The sequence below is a fragment of the Ictalurus furcatus genome, chromosome 16, assembly GCF_023375685.1.
Source record: "Ictalurus furcatus strain D&B chromosome 16, Billie_1.0, whole genome shotgun sequence".
In the NCBI taxonomy this organism is placed as follows: domain Eukaryota; kingdom Metazoa; phylum Chordata; class Actinopteri; order Siluriformes; family Ictaluridae; genus Ictalurus; species Ictalurus furcatus.
Genome location: NC_071270.1, coordinates 11,424,921 through 11,447,893, shown reverse-complemented (window position 1 = coordinate 11,447,893; position 22,973 = coordinate 11,424,921). Strand labels below are relative to the sequence as shown.

Here is a 22,973-nt window from a genome sequence, read left to right as displayed (position 1 = left end):
TGCAGTCCATGGAGGCCAAGTTTGTAGGGCACAGTCCAGGATGAGAAAGGTAGTCACTGGTTTGTTGAGACATGACAGAACATCCAACTCCCCTCCCCTGGCGGTCCTGGCCCTCTGGGCAAAATGTCTTCAGCTGAACCAGGAGACTGAGCGGCATCCTCAGCTGAGCAGGAAGGCAGAGCAGCGTCTCAGAACTTGGTTGTTCGTGTCAGCAGACTTGGGCATGATCAGAACTTGCTTGTCCATGTCAACAGACTCAGGTGTGAGCAGATCTTGGTTGGTCGTGATGTCGGCTTCAGGCGTGAGCAGATCTTGGTTGGTTGTGATGTCAGCTTCAAGCGTGAGCAGAACCTGGTTGGTTGTGATGTCGGCATCAGGCATGAGCAGAACCTGGATGGTCGTGACGTCGGTTTCAGGCATGAGGAGACCTTGGACTGGAACTTGATGGGGGAGGTCGCCTCATCAATATCAGACTGGAGCTTGGTGTGGAACGACACATCGTCGATCTCAGACTGTAACTTGGTGTGGAAAGTCACATCATCGATCTCAGACTGGAACCTGGCATGGAAGGCCGGCTTGTCGACCTCAGACAGGAATGTGTCTTGGGAGGCCGTCTCTTCAGCCTCAGACAGAAACTTGGCTTGGGAGGCTGTCTCTTCGACCTCGGACAAGAACTTGGCTTGAGAGGTCGTCTCTTCGACCTCGGACAGGAACTTGGCTTGAGAGGTCGTCTCTTCGACTTCAGACAGGAACTTGGCTTGAGAGGTCGTCTCTTCGACCTCGGACAGGAACTTGGCTTGAGAGGTCGTCTCTTCGACTTCAGACAGGAACTTGGCTTGAGAGGTCGTCTCTTCGACCTCGGACAGGAACTTGGCTTTTCAATTAAATTCAATTCAATTTTATTTGTATAGCGCTTTTTACAATAGACATTGTCTCAAAGCAGCTTTACAGAAATATCAACATGGTATACAGATATTAAAGGTGTGAATTTATCCCAACTGAGCAAACCACTGAGTGGCGACGGTGGCAAGGAAAAACTCCCTAAGATGTTTTAAGAGGAAGAAACCTTGAGAGGAACCCGACTCAGAAGGGAACCCATCCTCATCTGGGTAACAACAGTTAGTGTGAAAAAGTTCATTATGGATTTATATGAAGTCTGTATGGCCTTAGGAGCAGCCGTAGTCCCAGCAGTCTGGAATTAGAGAAGATTTGAGCTCCATCCAGAGGCAGAAAGGATCTGGATCTCTAGTATCTTCATAAATTCGTGTGGGGCTCGGTGAAAGGAGAGAGGGAGAAAAAAGATTATTATGACTGCGAAGTAGTAGAACAGAATCTAGTCAGGGTAGGCTTGAGTAAACAAATATGTTTTAAGCCTAGACTTAAACACTGAGACTGTGCCTGAGTCCCGAACACTAATAGGAAGACTGTTCCATAACTGTGGGGCTCTATAAGCGAAAGCTCTCCCCCCTGCTGTAGCCTTCACTATTCGAGGTACCGTCAAATAGCCTGCATCTTTTGATCTAAGTAGGCGTGGCGGATCATATAAAACCAAAAGGTCACTTAGATATTGTGGTGCGAGACCGTTTAGTGCTTTATAGGTTAATAAAAGTATTTTATAGTTAATGCGAGATTTTACTGGGAGCCAATGCAGTATTGATAATATCGGTGTGATGTGGTCGTATCTTCTAGTTCTAGTTAGAACTCTAGCAGCTGCATTCTGGACTAACTGGAGCTTATTTATATTCCTACTAGAACATCCAGACAGTAAGGCATTACAGTAATCTAATCTAGAGGTGACGAATGCATGAACTAGTATTTCCGCATCATGTAGTGACAATATGTTTCTTATTTTAGAAATATTTCTGAGATGAAAGAAAGCTATCCTAGTAATATTATCTACATGAGCATCAAATGATAGGCTGGAGTCAATAATCACTCCAAGGTCTTTAACTGCTGTACATGATGAAACAGAAAGACCATCCAGAGTAACTATGTGATCAGAAAGATTACTTCTAGCTATACGTGGGCCTAATAAAAGTATTTCTGTTTTATCAGAATTAAGTAGAAGGAAGTTAGTTAACATCCAACGTCTAATGTCCTTTACGCAATCCTCAACTTTACTAAGCTTCTGTCTGTCCTCTGGCTTCGCTGAAACATACAACTGTGTATCATCAGCATAACAGTGGAAGCTAATTCCATGTTTACGAATAATTTGACCTAGGGGTAGCATATATAAAGTAAAGAGCAGTGGGCCTAAAACAGAACCCTGTGGAACTCCAAAAGTAACCTCAGTACGCATGGAGAAATCACCATTTATAGCTACGAACTGATAACGATCGGTCAGATAAGACCTGAGCCAGGAGAGGACTGTTCCCTTAATACCAACAACATTTTCTAATCTATCAAAGAGAATAGTGTGATCTATAGTATCAAAAGCTGCACTAAGGTCGAGTAACACAAGCAGCGAGACACAACCCTGATCGTAGGTCAGTAGAAGGTCATTTACTACTTTAACTAACGCTGTCTCTGTGCTATGATGAGGTCTAAATCCTGACTGAAACATTTCATGAATGTTATTCCTATCTAAGTACGAGCATAACTGCTTTGCTACAACCTTTTCTAAAATCTTAGAGATGAAGGGGAGATTTGATATTGGTCTATAGCTGGACAATCGAGATGGGTCAAGATCAGGTTTTTTAATCAAGGGTTTAATAACTGCTAATTTAAGTGATTTAGGTACATAGCCAGTGCTTAAGGAAGAATTGATTATATTTAAAAGTGGTTCAATTACTCCTGGACAAATCTGTTTAAACAAACATGTAGGTATGGGATCTAGTATGCAAGTTGATGAATTGGCTGAAGAGATTAATGTAGCTAGTTCGGTCTCTCTAAGCGGAGCAAAACACTCTAAACATTGATCTGATATTGCTACATTGTTATGTAATGGGTTTGTTACAGTACTGTCCGGTTTTAATTTAATGGCCTGTATTTCACGTCTAATATTTTCAACCTTATCAATGAAAAATTTCATGAAATCTTCACTGCTATGTAATGATTGAGTGTTTCTCTCTGTAGTGGTTTTATTCCTAGTTAATTTTGCTACTGTGTTGAAAAGGAATCTAGAATTGTTTTTGTTGTCTCCTATTAAGGTGGAGAAATAGATTTTTCTAGCATCGCCAAAAGATTGAGAGGCCATCTCTTGGACCTCGGACAGGAACTTGGTTTGAGAGGTCGCCTCTTCGACCTTGGACAGGAACTTGGCTTGAGAGGCCATCTCTTTGACCTCGGACAGGAACTTGGCTTTATGCTGGAGCTCTGGAGATGAGACCTCGTGGGTTTCCTGCTGGAGCTCTGGGGTGGAGGTCACCATGTTGACCTCCGGCTGGAGCTCGGCAGCTGAGACCACCTCATGGGTCTCAGGTTGGAGCTCTGGAGATGAGGTCGCCATGTTGACGTCCAACTGGAGCTCTGTGGGGGAGACCACCTTGTGGGTCTCATGCTGGAGCTCTGGGGATAAGACCGCCTCGTGGGTCTAATGCTGGAGCTCTGGGGAGGAGGTCACCACGTTGACCTCCAACTGGGGCTCTGGAGCAAAAACTACTTTGTGGGTCTCAGGTTGGAGCTCTGGGGATGAGGTCGCCATGTTGACCTCCAACTGGGGCTCTGGAGCTGAGACTACTTCGTGGTTCTCATGCTGGAGTTCTGGGGAGGAGGTCGCCATGTTGACCTCCAGCTAGAGCTCTGTGTGTAAGACCACTTCATGGGTCTCAGGTTGGAGCTCTGGGGATGAGACCGCCTTGTGGGGATCCTGCTGGAGCTCTGGGGAGGCGGTCACCCCTCCCCATATGTATACACACACACACACACACACACACACACACACACACATTTGCAATCAATATCATTCAACCCCCATTGAAAATTAAGTTTATTGTCAAAATTTACTTTTAACTTTCAGCTGTATGCAATCAACAAATAAAGCAAAAGCAATTGAAATAGTTAAACACAACGGATGCTTCAAGTGATTTCCGAAATTCAACTGAATAGCAACTTATAATGATTTCTCCAGTTTCTAAATTATTCAACTCTCTGAATAGAATCCCTCACAACAGCACAAATATGCAAAACAGATGTCTCAAGCACACCTGATGCAACTAATCAAGGGCTTCATTAGTTGCACCAGGTGTGCTTGAGCTGGAACACATCATATACCTGAACTGGCTATTGGCAGAAAATTCATGAAATACCTGGACGGGGCAGAAAAAGGAAGCTATCAATGGCTGCAACCAGGTTTCTGAGAAGGCAGGTTATGAAAAACCCTCAAGTGACTGCAAAAGACCTGCAGCAAAACTTGGTGGCAAAAGGCACTGAGGTTTCAGTGAGCACAGTAAGGTGCATACTAAATACAGAAGGTTTCCATGCCAGAACTCCAAGATGTACACCACTACTGACCCAAAAGCACAAGAAAAGTTGGCTCAAAATCATATAAATAAGCCACAGAAGTTTTGAGATTCTGTTCTGTGGAGCGATTAAGCAACACTGGAACTTTTCCGCACAATGGATCAGCAGTATGTCTGGAGGAAGAACAATGAAGAAAGAACACTCTGTCCACAGTCAAGCATGGTGGTGGTTCAGTGATGCTGTGGGGCTGTTTTGCATCCTCTGGCACTGGAAACCTGCAGCATGTGGAATGCAAGATGGATTCACTGAAGTATCAGTAAATCCTAGGAGAAAACGTCATGCCGTCTGTGAGGAAGCTGAAGCTTGGGCGTCATTGGACCTTCCAACAGGACAATGATCCCAAGCATACCTCAAATTCCACCAAGACTTGGTTGCAGAAGAAGTCCTGGAAGATTCTACAGGGCCATCACAGTCACCTGACTTGAAACCCATCAGAAATCTCTGTTGGGATTTGAAGAAGGCGGTTGCAGCACGCAATCTCAAGAATGTTTCTGAACTGGCGGCCACTGCTCGGGAGGAATGGGCTAAGATTCCTCAGGAACGCTGCTAGAAGCTATGCATCTCGTTTGCAGCGGGTCATAACAGCAAAAGGGTGCTCTACTAATAGTAAAGATGCTTGCTATAAAGGGGTTGAATAAATTTATAAATTTGAAACTGGAGAAATCATTATAAGTTGCATTTTCATCTGAATTTGGGGAAACCACTTGAAGCATTCATTGTGTTAAGCTACCTCAATTGCTTTAGTTTGTTTTGCTCAGTGTAAACAGCTGAAAGTCTGTAAATTTTGACAATAAACCTGATTTGCAATGGAGGTTGAATAATTTTGATTGCAACTATATATATATATATATATATATATATATATATATATATATATATATATATATATATATATATATATAATTACTATAATCATCTCATTAAATATAATAGAAAATAAGATTAATAACTGCCAGCTGCAGTTTAAATGTACAAATCTGATATAAAAGCTATGGCAGTAGCTAGCAAATAGCCACCTAACCAATCAGTGGTTTGTATGAGAAAAATAAATAAATTGTGTATGAGATGTGGATATGTTTTTTTTATGCAAATCCAAACATGAATCCACGCACAGAAAGCACTTGCAGGTTGTTGCCCTGGATGGTCTTGAGCAGATTGGTCACTCCACCTTCTAGTCCTCCATTAATGACGATGCCACTGCTGAAATGGTAGAGCAGGATTGTCCTCAAAATGTTCAAGTCACCTAAACAGAAGGGTGTAAAAAATATTAGTCATTTAGGTTAAAAAAAAATGTAGCTTTCCTGTGATGGTTACTACAACAGTTTCAACATCATTGTAGGAAATAGAAATAGGTTTACTGGTGAGAAGTTTCATGTCATCCTCTGACATCTCCTTGAAAGCTTCATCAGATGGAGCAAAAATTGTGTATGATCCCTCTTGCTTTAGCATCTCAGTCAGTTCTGCTTCCTCCATCAACTTCAGGAATATTCTATAACATTCCAGGCAATAATTTCCTTAATTACTTTTATGTATTTGAGAAGTTTGGAGAAAGAAAACAAAAAAAGACAAAAACTATTTTGATAATAAATGGATCCAGTATGGTTCCACTTTATATTGTGTCTTTAATAACACTGTAGTTGCATATAACTATAGATGCGACTATAATGGCACTCTTCCACCAGACAGTGGGGCCAGGACATATGGGTAGAGCAAAAAATAGTGCAAACACTCAACTGATCAAACAGAGTTGCACAGATGCCCTGATTAATATCTCTGACTGGAAATGTTTCTCTATCTAAACAAAAATCTTTGCAGTAGGCTAGTGTAGTGCCTGCAAAAGTTTCTTGTTCTTTTTTAAAGTCTATATTTTGGCATATTTAAGAGGCCAGAATTGTAAATAAACAGCAATTTAATATTTCAGATTCATTTGTTCCATCATGAATAGTGTAAAAAGACATTTGAGATTCAGATGTTTATTTAATGTTGTCTGGGAAGGGTTCACTAAAGATTAAAGGACTGGTTTACTTCATTGTGTTTGGGAGCATACCCTGCCATTAAAACAGTGAGAATACAGTCCCAAAACTTCTGGAACGGCAAGGCCAACTCGTTTGTTTGTTTATTTGTGATATACACCATAGACATTTGGGTTTTGATCAAAAGATGGATATGAGACAAGAATTTAGGATTTCAGCTTTTATTTCCTGGTATTTACATCTAGATGTGTTAAATGAGATAAAACATAGGACCAGTTGTCATGATCCATCCAGAAGGCCATGCATTTTCCTGTGTTTCCCTGTTTTTCCCTTCCCCATGCTTCTAGTGTCTCTCTCCCTTGTGTTCATGTTGTGAGTGTGTGTGTGTCTTTGGGCATGGTGCTCCACCTCTCAGCAGTCAGAGTGAATCAGTAACTCACCTACGGCTCATCAACTCATCTCTCAGCAGTGTACATAAACCCAGGTTCTTCAGCCTCTCATTGCCAGATTGTTCTGGCTTCAATGTGGTACACTTTTGGCTTGCCTCACATTTGCTTTCTGATTATATCTAGTGTTTCATTGTCGAGTTTCCCCGTGCTTACCCTGTCTGTTTTCTCCTCGTGTTCTACATCCACCATTCACACGACTGCCACCTCTCCCTCGTCTCACTTCCTGCTACACCCAGCACCATCAGCCTCCCTCATGTCTGAGCCCTCAACTCATATGTGGTGGACCTGAGTTTGAACCCCGCTCTCAACTACACATTTCCATACTCCCTTCTCACACCCTACAGCTTCCAATAAATCCCATGAACCTTTAACCATTGTGTCTGTGTTTTGCCTTTGGGTCTCCTAGTCTTGGTGTGTGTAACAGAACAATTTGGAAACCATGTTCCAGCAGAACCAGCCCCGTCACCATCAGCGCTGTCCCAGCAGGGTGCATTCCTGGGCCAGCATGAGCAACAAAAGATTGGTGTGCAGCTCAACCATATCCTCCCCCAGCTGGCCAAGACTTCATCTGCCCCCAAGCCCAGTCAGTCTACTCTGGTGACCCTTCCTGCTCCCAGTCCATCACTGCTTGAGGCCCATGTCCCAGCCCCGGAACCCTATGCGGGTGACTTAGAGAGGTGCAAGGCCTTCCTACTCCAGTGTTCCCTCATGTTTGCCCAGCATCCCCTTACCCATGCCACAGAGGAAGCCAAAGTGGCTTATATAATGGGGCTTCTAAGGGGGGATGCCCTAGTCTGAAATCTGACCTTCCACCCATGGTGTCTGCTGGTGCACCTCCTACTCTAAGGCCTCCAGACCTCTCATCCATGCCCGTGAGTATCATTACCTAGCAGAGGTCTTTAGCAAGGACCGGGCCATCTTGCTACCACCTCACTGCTCTTATGACTGCGCTATCTACATTCTTCCCGAGGCCACCCTGCTTTCTAGTTGACTATTCCATCCTGTGAGGGAGGCCATGGAGAAATACATCTCAAAGTCTCTTATGGCCGGCATCATCCATCCCTCCTCCTCCCCCCTGGGTGCTGGCATCTTCACTGTGGACAAGAAGGACAAGACCCTTCACCCTTGCATTGACTCTTGACTATCACAGCCAAAAATAAGTACCTCTTGCCGCTACTCAACTCCACCTTCAAACTGCTGCATGGGGCCACCATCTTCACTAAGTTGGACCTGCAGAATGCATACCACCTCATCTGGATCAGAAAGGCGGACAAGTGGAAGACAGCATTCAATACCCCCCTTGGCCACTTCAAATACCTGATTATGCCATTCGGCCTCACCAACACCCCTGCAGTGTTCCAAGCCCTGATCAATGACATTCTCCGGGATTTCCAGAAACATTTTGTCTTTGTATATCTGGACAACATATTGATCTTCTCCTGAACCCCTGCTGAGTACATCCTTCAAATCCGTCAGGTCCTGCAGAGACTGCTGAAGAACCACCTGTTTGCCAAAACGGAAGTGTGAATTCCATGTCAGCTCAGACAGGTTCCTGGGGTTCATCAATGAGAGCGGGTGGGTGAGGGTGGACCACGAGAAGATCCGGGTGGTCAGTGAGGGTCCCAGACCTACCACCCGGAAACAACTTCAACAGTTTCTGGGGTTTTGCAAACTTTTACTGCCGGTTCATATGAGATTACAGTCAAGTTTCGGTACCACTAACCAAGCTTACCTCCACCTCTACCGCCTTTGTGTGAACTCCTGAGGCTGAAACCACCTTCACCAGACTTAAGGAGCAATTCACCTCGGACCCTGTACTGACCAAGCCAGATCCCGCCATACAATTCATTATAGAGGTGGACACCTCTGACTCGGGTGTGGGTGAGGTGCTCTCCCAGCGATCTGGCCCTGACAAGAAAACCCACCCCTGGGCCTTATTCTCTGGCCACCTCTCCTCGGCAGAACGCAACCTCAGAATCGTGAGTTTCTAGCCATTAAGTGGTCCTTAGAGGAGTGGAGTCACTGGCTCAAGGGGGCTGAGCAACTCATTGTCTGGACTAAGTCCAATGCCCTCTCTCACCAGTTCTCCTCTGGAGAGAACCCCAGACCCCGACACCATCACCCCTCTGGCCAACGTGGTGGGGGCAGTCACATGGGAGATTGAGTCCATAGTCCGGAGAGCACAATGCACCCAACCCGACCCAGCTAATGAGTCACATGGTCACCTGTTTGTCCCCAACACTGCATCTTCCCAAGGCCTCCAGTGGCTCCACTGTTCCCACTTCACATGTCATCCTGGCTCCAATCGCATCTTAGGCTCACTGAAACGGCACTTCTGGTGACCTACGATGGACTCTCACACCATAGCCTTTGTCGCTGCCTGCTCCGTGTGTGTGCGTAATAAGGCCCTACACCGCCCACCTGCTGGCCTACTTCAACCCCTGCCAATTCCCAGTCGCCCCTGGTTGCACATTGCGTTGGACTTTGTCACTGGTCTACCCCCTTCCCAAGGTAACAACATCATCCTTACCATAATAGACTGGTTCTCAAAGGCTATACATTTCATGACCCTTCCCAAGCTCCCTACTGCCCGAGAAACTGCAGACCTCATCAGCCACGTCTTTTGCTTGTATGACATTCCCCAGGATATTTTCTCGGACTGCAGACCACAGTTCGTTTCCCAAGTCTGGAAGGCATTCTGTAATGCTCTTGGGGCCACGGTCAGTTTATCCTCCAAGTTTCCCCCACAGACCAACATCCAGGTAGAGAGGGCCAACCAGGAGTTGGAAACAGCTCTGCGATGTATCACGGCTGATAAACCCTCCACCTGGAGCTGTCAATTACCCTGGGTGGAGTATGCCCACAACTCCCTGACTAGCACTTCCACCGGCAGGTCCCCCTGTGAGTGTTCCCCGAGTTACCAGTTGCCCTTATTCCTTGCCCAGGAGAATGACATCGTGGTCCCCACCTCCACCATTATCGTAAGGTATGGAGATAGATCTGTTCTGCCCTGTTCTGCTGAGAGCAATCGACGCCTAGCTGACCACTGTCAGGTTCCTGCACCCAACTACCAACCATGTCAGAAGGTATGGCTTTTGTCCAGGGACATTCCACTTAAGACACAAGCCAAAATACTCTCACCACAGTACTTAGGCATATTCACCATCGATAGCATTATCAATCCTTCGGCAGTTAAGCTCAAACTCCCCAGGTCCCTGTGCATCCACCCTTTCATGTCTCCCAGCTTAAACCAGTTCATGTCAGCCCCCTGACATGTAAACCCTGGTTCTTCAGCCACTCATCACCAGTGTGGTACACTTCCAACTTGCCTCGCGTTTGTTTTCTGATTATATCTAGTATTTCTTTGCCGAGTTTCCCCATATTTACCCTATCTGTTTTCTCTTCGTGTTCCAGGTCAACCACTCGCGCGACTGCCAACTCTCCCTTGGCTTACTTCCTGCTATGCCCAGCACTGTCAGTCTCCCTAATGGCTCCCCAATGCTGCATTCAGTATTAAGCTGCATCCCCTGCCCTGCTGGTGCATTAGCTGAGCCCTCAATTCAGACCCGAGTTTGAACCCTGCTCTTGACTACACATTTCCATTCTCCTTTCTCACACACTCCAGCCTCCACTGCACATCAATAAATCCTGTGAAACTCTAACCATTGTGTCTGTGTTCTGTCTTTGGGTCTCCCAGTCTTGGTGCGCGTAACACAGTTTGTATCAGACCACCCAATTTTCAGGTGAGCAAAAGTATAGGAACAGATAAGTCTTGAAGTAAATTGAAGTAAATAAGACTTAATATTTGGCTGCATATTCATTGCTTGCAATAACTGTATCACGCCTGTGACATCACCAAATTGTTGGGTTCTTCTTTTGTGATGCTTTTCCAGGCTTTTATCGCAGCCATTTTCAGTTGTTTATTTCAGGGGGTTTCTCCCTTCAGTTTTGCTAGAGGTTAATTGTGGATCCAGAACTTTTGTTCGTCTGCATTTAGTAGGCGCCTTACTGTGTTCACTTAAACCTCAGTGCCAGTTGCCACCAAGTCTTAATGCAGGTCTTTTGCAGTCACTGAAGGGTTTTTCACAGCCTGCTTTCTCAGAAATCTGGTTGCAGCCATTGATAACTTCCTTTTTCTGCCCTGTCCAAGTATTTCATGTATTTTCTGCCCCTAGCTAATTCAGGTATTTCATGTGTTCCAGCTCAAGCACACCTGGTGCAACTAATGAATACTTTGATTAGTTGCATCAGGTGTGCTTGAGACAACACCTGTTTTGCATATTTGTGCTGTTGTGAGGGATTCTATGCAGGTGGTTGAATAATTTTGAAACCGGAGAAATCATTATAAGTTGCATTTTCAATTGAATTTGGGGAATCCACTTGAAGCATTTGTTGTGTTTAACTATTTCTATTGCTTTTGTTTGATTTGTTAACTGCAAACAGGTGAAAGTACATTTTGACAATAAACCTGCTTTGCAATGAAAGTTGAGTAATTTTAATTGCAACTGTATATTTGTTTACAAGATTACATGTGTTACTTCTCTCCAAACTCTTCCCCTGTGTAACCCTACCCCAACCTCCAGAAAGCAACATAGGGTAGTTGTGGGAACGCTACAATGCGTTAGACCAGGATGCAAATAGACCTGAGCGCATATTTCTTGCAAAAGCATGATGGGTGCTATTAGGTAACTGCAGAGAATGTTACGCACCTTTACACATATATTACAGTAGTTTTACTTATATCTTATAAGTCTTACTTATATCTTATGTCTAATAAGAAAGTTATTGTTATTGTTATGGTACATGTAAGTAGGTAAAAGGTCTACAGTTGATTTCAAGACACATTTTGCATTAAAGCTGAAAGTCTGAATTAATATGCATTGTTTAATTTCAACTCCAATATACTATGGTGTTCTGAAAAATATTTGTCCCTATCCTGATATTATATCAGTACAATCGCATGTTATATCAACAATAACATGCAATAAAATTTAATAAAAACAAAGGGTTTTTTTTGTGCCAAACTGTTTTTTTTGTGCGGGACTGTGGGTAGTCTAATATAACCATCAAATCTTGCTAATTATTCGTCAATGGAAATAGGAAGTATTTAAAAAGAAATATGCAGCAAATTATTTATCATTGTATAACACAAATACCACATGGCAAAAGAACTTACACTTACACTGCTCGACTTAGTAAAAATTGAGTGAATGGTTTTTTGCCGCTTTGAGCTCATGTGAGTGTCACCTATCGTGACGTAACGGAGATATGACAGATGCAAGTGCAGTATGAATAGTTTTATTTAAGAGAGACAAGGGCAGGAAAATCCAAATCGTAAACCATAAACGTAATCCAAAACATGCAAAGGTCAGACGATCGGCAAACAGGCATAAATTGGGCAAGGCAGGGATCAAAGTCGCGGTCACGGGATACAGGGTCGATATACCAAACATGAAACATAAACAACAGCGAGGGACTGGTAGCGGAGAAACCAGCGTGGACTAAATCTAATGTTTAACCTAACTAACTTTAACAAGGAACCTAACATGGACATAAACTAGGACTATGATTAACTATGGTAACGAATCGAGTCTAAACTAAACTAAACTTCTCTATTCTATTCTATCTATTCTAATATTCCGCGCCGTGTGCTGGGAGGCGCGCGGTATATATATACAAACATAATCAGCGTCCTAATAGCTGACGGCTGAGGGTAATTCAGACCCACATGAAACAATAGCCAATGACAGAACAGGGAGGGGACATAACAGAAACATAACAAATGCACGTGTCGAAATGTCACGATTGTCAACAACGGAAAAGCAGGTGCTCGCGCACCTTGCTTGTCCATGTGCGCTCACATGCTCTCCCGCGCGCTGCTTAAAGGGGAAACCGTGACATAACCCCCCCAAGGGCGCGCCGGGAGGAGCGGTCCCTGCCCCCTGGGCAAAATGTCCCAAGCTGAACCAGGAGACTGCACGGTGTTCTTAGCGCAACAAAAAAGCAGAGTGACATTCACAGCAGAGCTGGAAAGCATAGCGATGTCCGTGGCGGAACAGGAAAGCGGATCGACGTCCTCGGCTGAACAGGAAAGCAGAGCGACGTCCGTGGCGGAACAGGAAAGTGGAGCGATGTCCTCGGCTGAACAGGAAAGCAGAGCGACGTCCTCAGCTGAACAGGAAAGCAGAGCGACATACTCAGCGGAGCCTGCAGGCTGAACTTGGCTGGTCATGTCAGCACACTGGGACGTGAGCAGAGCTTGGTTGTCCGTTTCAACAGACACTTGGTTGTACATGTCAAAATGTCACAATTGTCAACAATGGAAAAGCAGGTGCTTGCGCAACTTGCTTGTCCATGCGCGCTCACATGCTCTCCCGCGCGCTGCTTAAAGGGGAAACCGTGACAGTGAGCATGAGCGTGATGCGTGACGGGAGTGACCAATTGTCATGTCAACGTCAGGTCACGGAAAGACTTATACACATGTACACGTATAGAAATCAAACATACACAGACTGGCCATGGCCAGTGAAAAAGTACAAATTTACATTTTATGAAAAGTGTGGGGGACGAATTTGCATTTTAATAAAAGTGTATGGAACACGTCCCCCGTGTTCTGAGCAGAGTCTACGCCCATGCATTATCTCCAGATGGAAAAACCTGGCATAGAACTCAACCTTCCCAGAACTGGCTGACCTTCCAAAATTCCTCCAAGAGCACATCAACTAGTCATCCAGGAAGACAAATGAGCCAAGGACAACATCAAAGGACCTACAGGCCTCTCTTGCATCAATAAAGGTCACCGTTCATGACTCCACTATCAGAAAGACACTGGGCAAATATGGAATCCCTGGAAGAATGGCGAGGCAAAAACCACTGCTAACCCAGAAGAACATTAAGGCACATCTAAATTTTGCTAAAACACACCTTGACGATCCTCAAACCTTGTGGGAAAATGTTCTGTGGATTGATGAGTCAATAGTTGAACTGTTTGGAAAACAGGGGTCCTGTTACATCTGGCATAAACCAAACACAGAATTTCACAAAACGAACATCATACTTACAGTCAAGCATGGTGGTGGAAGTGTGATGGTATGGAGTGTGGGGATGCTTTGCTGCTTCAGGGCCTGGAAAGGTTCCCTGCAGTAATTGAGGGAAACATGAATTCTACTGTCTACTGGAAAATCCTAAAGGAGAATCTCTGGTCTTCAGTCCGTAAATTGAAACTCAGGCACAAGTGACGGGATTATGCAGCAAGACAATGATCCAAAGCACAGGAATAAGTCCTAGTCCTAGAAGTAAGTGATTGAAAAAAGACTGATCTCCAGTTATCAGAAGTGTTTGGTTGCAGTTATTGCTACTAAAGGTGGCACAAACAGATTTTAAGTTTAAGGGGGCAATTAGTTTTTCACATGTTGGATAACTTTTTTTGCTTCAATAATTTTTTAAAAATAAATAAATAAAAACTGTATTCAGTGTTTACTCAGGTTGCGTTTGGTTTATGTTATATTTCATTTGAAACTATTTAGTATGAGAAATAACCAAAAGCAGAAGAAACCTGGACAGGGGAAATACCTTTTCATAGCACTGTAAATACATGTGTATCAGTTTCAGATTTAGCCTGGAAAGTCTTCCTATAGTTGTGCCCTGTAACTAATCACTACTATTGCTAGACCTGAGTTTATCCATTTTGGTTTTATTGTACTTTAGCCTTGTAGAATTTCCATTGTTTGAAATCTTTGCCATTGTAGAACCTGCAGTTGGCCTGGTACTTACACAGATCCCAGACCACCACTGAAACTGCCACCTGGCTTTTTTTATTTGTTTATTATTTTTTCAAAAGTAACTTTTCATTCAGCACATATAACGCATGATACCACTTTTTCAGTAATTACTGTATGTGTTATATTTCTGGAAATAAATAATGGTATATTGGTGTAAACTCACGTGAAGCGGCCATCGGCCTTCAGCAACTCAAACATGGTCTTTTCTGGCAATCGGATTAATGACCGCATTAAATGAAGAGCACCGTTGCTTCCTTCTTTACTGCCTCGGATCATGCAGGCATTCTCAATACAGACAGCCTAGCACACAAAAAAGTAAAGCATCAATCATACATGCTCTGGGCATAGCTAATGAAGTGACAGCTAAAGTTAAACAACTAGCAAGATGCTGGCAGGCATAATGGACCATTTTCAGCAAGTTTGGCAAAATAATACGAGAAGGAAAAAACAAAGGAAGGCAGTTTTATGGAGGGTGTGGAGTTAAATTAAACACCACAAATTTAGTACTTAAAGGAATCAAAGTTTTTTGTGCCTGCCAACCAGCATCCACTGTCCTTCATTCTTTGTAATGATGTACAGATACTGCCTGTTTAGGGTATCTGCAGGTATCAGCACTTCAAATTTACTACCATATTCAAGACATTTCCAAAAAATTTTAAGATCTGCATGTCACTTCAATCATGCTACATGATACAATAGCTATAATGGATTGTGTTCATGCATATGCATCCATTTCTGGGTTTAAGTAAACTATAGCAGGGTCAACTTATATACTTTCTGTAGGTATATGGAAGATTGCAGCAAATATCCTTTTTGCTTTACCATTTGCTCCAACAGTGAAAGAAAAAAAACAAAACTGTATTTCCTTCCCATGACTATCCAAAAGAGGGAAAAAATAGAAAGAGATGGATTGCGGCAGTCAGAAGAGAAAAAGATGTCAAATTTACCATCACTCCCTCAGCAGCTGTATTAAAAATCCCCTTGCCGCAGTTTTATTTGTAATTTAATGCCAGGGTAATGTAATAAGTGTTATAAACCTACGTACATTTTTGTAAAGAAGAATATATATATATATATATATATATATATATATATATATATATATATATATATAAACCTTTGCTATTTTGTAACATTACTATTGCACTGAATAATACTTTGTCATAATAATAATAATAATAATAATAATAATAATAATAATAATAATAATAATAATAAATTTATTTGGGGTACAAATAGTAATATAACAATATATTTCTGGCTTAATTAACTTTTATGTGCTAGACCTTGTGGCTTTTATTTATTTTGGCAGAAAACTGCAGGAATACCTCCTATTAGTTGGCAACAGATTCTTAAATTTCACTTCTCATTATCAATCAGATGAAATGCTGTAAACCTCTGTAAAAAATGTTTGAGATTTGAGATTTTACGCTAACGTAAAACCAAAGTGAATCTGGCGCGTGTTGTGTCTAAATGAATGTTATATGCGACTCAAACTCACAGCACAGACAGAGATGAAGTTGGTTTGGAGCGGCAGTTACCGTGAACCGAGCCGCTCTAAAACACTGATGAGCCCCATACACTCTGAGTGCAACACAGTCACATGCCTTTCAGAAACAATGACCGAAAATAAAATCTAAATCTTCTTTACGGTGTCGGTTCGGTTGCATTTTTAAGACCTTTGAAACAGGAATTTAAGACATTTTAATGCTAATTAAGGCCTTATTTTTATATTAAAGAATTTAAGACATTTTAAGGACTCACAGACACCCTGCTGTTTCTTTTTTTTCCACATTCTTTAACACATTCGTTTAGAGACACTAACCGTGCGATAAACAAAGACTCTAACCAGCTTCCCTCCCAGGGTCTCCAGTAGTTGTCCATTATAAAAGTCATTCAGGGTGACCTTGAGCTTCAGAATGTGGTTTTCAAGAATGATCTTCAGCAGATGCTGGTCCAAAGCCATTATTTCATCTAAAACAAATACAGATCACCAAAACACTGCATTAAATAGTGTCAGTACTCATTATTAGTTGTTATGTACAAATGGAGTACAAAGATCGGCGCTTACTACCTGCTTGTGCTTGTTTTATCATGAAAATCTAATAGAATTTTCTTAAATTTTATTTGAGAAATAATTTTATTTCAAATAATCAATATGTAATAATCAAATGTTCTTAAAAACAAAAGTGCATTGTGGGAGATTCAGCTTTCATTACCTGCAAAGTTTAGCATGTTTTCCTTGTGGAAAAAAAAAAAGAAATACAATAAAGTACTGTAATTATTCAAGACTTTTGTAAGTATTGTACTTATGGGTGACAAAGGAAAAACAACATGAAGTGCCACCACAAGCCATCAGAACAGCTTAAATGCGTAGACGGTATATATCTTTGGAATTGTACTGGAGCAATAAACACCATGGTCCTAAATCTCTCATGGATGTTTAATTAGGTTGAGATCTGGTGATTATGAAGGCCACAGCATATAACTTCTATCATTTTCATACTCATCAAAGCATTCAAATCTGGATGAGACCATTCACATCAGGATAGTGTAACATCGCGGGTGCCTTCTCAGGCATATCTGTGGCCACCTGCATGGGCTTTTATAGTGCCACAAGCATGTGCAGGTAATCAATGCCAATGCACGGCACATGTGCATGCCACTACCTAAACCCCTGAGTTTTGGTAGTCGATATGTAGACATAAAGTCTGTGGCATGTATCGGAGCGGTAATTTCTCTGAGAGGTAGACACCTCACAAGCTAGAGATCAGAGAAAGATCTTAGTTAAAAAAAAAAAAGGTTAGTGAGGTTCAGGATTAGAGGACTTCTTTACTAAAGCATTTGTTTTAAAAACAAGGGGCTTATTTACCCCGATTCAGCAAGAGCTTCTCCTCAATGAATCGGCAAAGCTCCACTATTAACCAGCAAAGCTCCCCATTAACCAGCAAAGCTCTAGCCTGGGCACTCACTCCGTAGCCGATTTTACCCTTGAATTTCGAACTGTGGCAGCTAGCTCTGGCTGGAGCCATCAAGCCGTCCAGGCGGCATATGTGCAGGGTCTCTCAGAGGAATTGAAAGATGAGCTGGCTGCTCAAGATCCTCCCAAGGACCTGGAAGCCCTGTACAGCCTGGCCATCCACTTGGACAACCGCTTATGAGAGCGGCGGTTAGAACGCCAGCTGAGTAGGGCAGTCCATCCCGAGCATATGTACAGGCAAGCACCTTTAGCTCTCTTGGAGGGTCAAGAGCCATTCAAGACCCGGTCTGAGCCCATGCAGTTGCATGCCACTGACCTGTCATGGCAGGAAAGGTTTATCCACCGATCTTTCCGCCGTAGACCATGTCTCGGGCCGCAGGGTTTTCGGAGCAACCCCAGGCGGCCTGCCCATCCAAAGAGTTAAAAGGCTTGGGCCCACGCAGATAGAGGGCTCTGGGTTGGCCCTACAGGCACTCCCTCACACCTCTGGACTCTTTCTATCGGCCATCCTATTCTGGGGTGAGGGCAAGCAGACAGACCTCCGGGTGTTCATTGATTCTGGGGCTGCAGGCAACTTTATTGATGAGGGCATAGCTCACAGTCTGGAATTGCCCCTGGAGGCCCTTTCACATCCTCTGCCTGTCACTGCCCTGGATGGTCAACCCTTGGCCTCCGGACCCATAACCACCTAAATGACACCAGTCATTTTGCGTATAGTGTGGCACAGAGAACATGTCACTCTATGTGCCACATGCATTCCTGAACTACACTTTGTCCTTGGTTTTGGCAGCACAACCCCCGTATAGATTGCTCTACTGGTTCAAGTTCAGTGTGGGCATCCCAATGCCCCCAGAGTTGCCTCAGGGGCAGATACAATCTTACTCCAACCATGGAGGAAAAAGCAGACCTATCGGGTGTATCACAGGACTATTGGGACCTCCAAGAGGTGTTTTCTGAACAAAAGGCCTAGACACTACTGCCACATAGGCCATTTGACAGTGCCATTATCTTGTCCCTGGTGCAGCTCCACCTAGGGGCCAATTAATCCCCCCCAAAGTACAAAGCCATGGGTGATTACATCCAAGAGGCTTTGTCTCTGTGGTTTATCTGGCCATCCACCTCACTGGCAGGCACAAACTTCTTCTTTGTTAAGAAGAAAGATGGAGGTCTGTGCCCCTGCATTGATTTTCATGGCTTAAATGCACTGACACAGAAGGACTGACACCTCCTGCCCTTGATGAACTCTGCATTCGACCGACTACAACAAGCCAAAATATTTTCTACGTTGGATCTGCGCAGCGAGTATGATCTTGTTCGTATAAGGGCAGGGGATGAGTGGAAAACTGTGTTTATTATGCCCTCTGGGCATTACAAAAATCATCTAATGCCCTTTGGCCTAACGAATGACCCCACAGTCTTCCAGCATTTCATAATTGAGGTAATCAACTCTCCTACAGAGCCACCTATACATAAAGCTAGAGAAGTCACAGTTTCATGTCACCACTATCTCATTCTTGGGCTTTATTGTGTCTCGTGGGGGCTGAGTATGGACCCAGACAAGACCAAACTGGTCAAGGAGTGGCCTCGACCCACGTTGGTCTGGGTGGTCCAGTGGTTCTTGGGCTTCACAAACTTTTTCCAGCGATTTGTGAAGAATTTCAGTTCCCTGGCTGCCTCACTCTGTGCCCTCACTAAGAAGTTCCAGGGCAAATTTATGTGGACTACTGAGGCACAGTAGGCCTTTGAGGCTCTAAAGGGGAGGTTGACCTAAGCTCCTGTGCTTCAGATGCCAAATGCTGAAGTCCATTTCATTGTGAAGGTCGATGCCTCCAACACTGGGGTGGGTGCCATCTTATCCCAACATTCAGGGCCCAAAGAAGATCTACACCCCTGCACATACTTTTCTCACTGGATAACAGTGCCAGAGAGGAACTCTGATGTAGGGTACTGTGAGCTCCTGGCCATCAAGCTGGCCTTAGAGAAGTGGAGGTATTGATTGGAGGGAGCCAAGCATATATTCCTCATCCTCATTGACCACAAGAATCTTACCTACATCCAGCAGGCCAAGAGGTTGAACCCACGGCAAACCAGGTGGTCCTTGCTTTTTGCCCGGTTTGACTTCATTTTATTGTTTAAATCCAGGACGAAAAACCTCAAGCTGGCATTTTCCCGACAGTAAAATCCCCATCTGAGGATCCCGCCCCACAGCGCATCATGCTCTGGGGCTGGATGAAGCAGTCCGCCGGGTGCACCAGATCCGGGTGGGGCCCCACCAGGCTGACTCTACATCCCATGCAGTGTGTGGCTGCAGGTCCTCAATTGGGGCCACACCTCACCTTTTGCTGGGCATTCCGGCTCCATTTGGACCCTAGAGTTCTTGCGCTACTGGTGTTGGTGGCCCTCAATGGACAAGGATGTCTGAGCCTATGTTGAGGCCTGTCATACCTGCGCCCGCAATAAAGAGCCTCAAACCTGTCCACAAGGTCTGCTTCACCACATCCCTCGACATTATCACAGGCCTACAGGTGTCCCAGGGAATGGGGGTAACATTCATTGTTCACCTACCCTCCACGCATGTTTGCTGAGCAGGAGGCAGAGATGGGAGTCCCCACAGCTGAGCAGTTGGTCCACTGCTGTCATAGGGCCTGGTAGAAGGCTAGAACAGTCCTACAAGCGGCTGGCCAAAGGAGCACCCACGCAACAAACCGCAAGAGGTGCATGGCCCCCACATTCTACCCTGGCCAGTGGGTGTGGCTGGCCATGAAAGATCTTCCACTGTGGGTAGAATCTAAAAAATTGGCAACCCATTACATTGGCCCATTTAAGACTGTCAAAAGGGTAAGCCCTGTGGCGTATCATGTAGAGCTCCCCCGCTCCATGAAGATCAACCCCACATTTCATGTCTCCAGTCTCAAACCGGTCCTCTGCAGCCACTTGGCGGTCTCTCCCAAGCCAGCCCCGCCCCTTTACAATGTGGCGAATTCTGGATTCTCATCGCCGTAGGAGGGGCACCCAGTACCTTGACGACTGGTAGGGGTAAGTTCCAGAAGAGGACTCTTGGCTACCTGCAAGAAACATCTTGGACACGGAGCTCATAAGAGACTTCCACACGGACCAGACTGCGGGCCTGGGAATATCAGGAGTTTTTCTTAGGGGGAGGGGTACTGTAACGTCGCAGGTGCCTTCCCAGGCAAATCCGTGGCCACCTGCATGAGCTTTTATAGTGCCGCAGGCACATGCAGGTAATCAACGCCAATGCACAGCACATGTGCATGCCACTACTTAAATCCCTGAGTTTTGGTAGTCGGTGTGCGGATACAAGTCTCTGCCATGTATCGGACCGGTAATTTCTCTGAGAGGTAGAAGTTTCACAAGCTAGAGATCAGATAAAGATCTTAGTTTCAAAATTATTTTTTTATTGAGGTTCAGGATTAGAGGACTTTGTTACTAAAGCATTTGTTTAAAAAAGGGCTTATTTACCCCGATTCAGCGAGAGATTCTCCACATTGAATCACTCAGCAAGCCGAGACAAGCATGAGTCTCTCCCTCATCTCAGCAGCTTGTTTTCTTGATCAGTTTCAAAGCCAGCATGGGAATGGTCTCCGTCCCGCCGTGGAAAGTGAGATTACAAGCCGAGACTTCATGTGCATGCTTTCTGTGCCGTTCTGCATATTCCCTGATAGTGTAGTGTGTAGAATATATTGAGTGCCATGCTTAAGCTCCCTGGTTTTTGTCCCTCTATTGGTCCTTTTATTTTTACATAAGTCTTGGAAGGTAGTGCTAATAATTGAAGACAGGCCATTGAATTATTAGAAAATAATGTACACCCGAGGTGGTAATGCTTACACCTTGTGTGTGCATTATTTTCTAATAATTCAAAGGACCAGAGTCAATTACTCTGCTTATACCACAATTACCACACCTCAAGATTACCACACCTCTTATTACACATCCCATCACAAGCCTCCGTTGCTAATTCCAAAATGTCATTTTAGATCTATTAACGGCGGCTTGAGCCATTGATATGCAGTTATTGGAGAGAGAGAGAGAGAGAGAGAGAGAGAGAGAGCATGTTTTTTTCGCTTCATGCTGATAATATAAAATTAGAACAAATAAATAAATATCGATAAGCCTAGTTGTTCACAGGGTTTTTTGCTTTTTATTACTGTAGAAAATACAACGAATAAATAAATAAATATTGATACTTGTTCAATCACTTTTCACACGTGTTCTCTCGCACTCACTTTCATTTTTCTTGGTCTACCACCTTGGGTGCGCATTATTTTTCTAATAATTCAATGGTCTGTCATCAATTATTCCTTACATATTTCTGGAAAATTATAGTTTTCTGTCATTTTGTTTGTTGTTAGATCTGTGTGCTGTGGTGGACAGTAGCCTAACTTTTCCATTATTTCAGTTAACTTGGCAAAGTGATATGGAACTGTAGTGCAGTCACCTGACTGGAACTACTTTTGCTATGCATTTACTAAAAAATAATTACACACATCAGAACATCTGTCAGCCAATCAGAATCAAGAATTCAACAGTGCTGTGGTATAAGTCAGAATAATTTTGTCATGACTTCCTTCTAAGGGGACAAGTGGACACAACCCATGCCAGCATAATGCCCCCACACCATAACAAAAATACTGCTATTTTCTTTCATTTGTCACCTATCTGCATCTTAAAACCCAGCCATTATATATAAATTACTGGAGAAATCACTGCCAACAAAGGTACTTGCTGGTATTTGTGTGTACGCAACATTCACAGGGTACTATATAAATAAAATATATGTCATCACAGCAACTTTGGAAAATGAAGAATTTTGTTTGCAAATATTTTAAAAATATATTAAATGATTTCTTATATCAGCTAATAAAACTGGCCTATTTTACTTATATACAATATTAATATATAACTTATATACATTTTCAATGCATTCTTGAAAAATACATATCATTACTTGATAGTAGTCCCCTTGGTACTGGACTTGTCTGAATCCTGTCTGATTTTGACATTATCTCAAAAAGTATGCTGTTTTCTCTTTGTCTTATTTAGAGGCCAGTTACTGTGGTGTGGTGAACGCACTGGTGAAGACACCATTGAGAGGGGCGAGGAGTGTGTACTCAGTCTCAGGCGTCATGGCTGCAGACAGGCCCATCTCTGACACCATGTCACCAAACATTCTCTGAGAATCACCTACCAGTTCAATCACCTGCTTAGCTTTAGTTGGAGAGAGAGGAAAAAAATATATAGAGAGAGAGGGAGAGAGGGAGAGAGAGAGAGAGAGAGTCAGGACAACACCACTTCATCAGCAGCACTTCAT

General features: G+C 43.6%; 1 protein-coding gene across 1 annotated transcript in view; it reads right to left on the bottom strand.

Annotated features, from left to right (window-relative positions):
* postna (periostin, osteoblast specific factor a) overlaps window positions 1-22,973 on the bottom strand; it is a 71,532-nt gene that overhangs the window by 16,266 nt on the left and 32,293 nt on the right. Inside the window, exons 9-13 of the mRNA XM_053644613.1 lie at window positions 22,736-22,870; window positions 16,490-16,638; window positions 14,828-14,964; window positions 5,820-5,950; window positions 5,574-5,704 (exon numbers count right to left, since the gene is read on the bottom strand). Coding sequence (XP_053500588.1) covers window positions 5,574-5,704; window positions 5,820-5,950; window positions 14,828-14,964; window positions 16,490-16,638; window positions 22,736-22,870 — 683 coding nt within the window. The remainder of the gene's footprint in view (window positions 1-5,573; window positions 5,705-5,819; window positions 5,951-14,827; window positions 14,965-16,489; window positions 16,639-22,735; window positions 22,871-22,973) is intronic.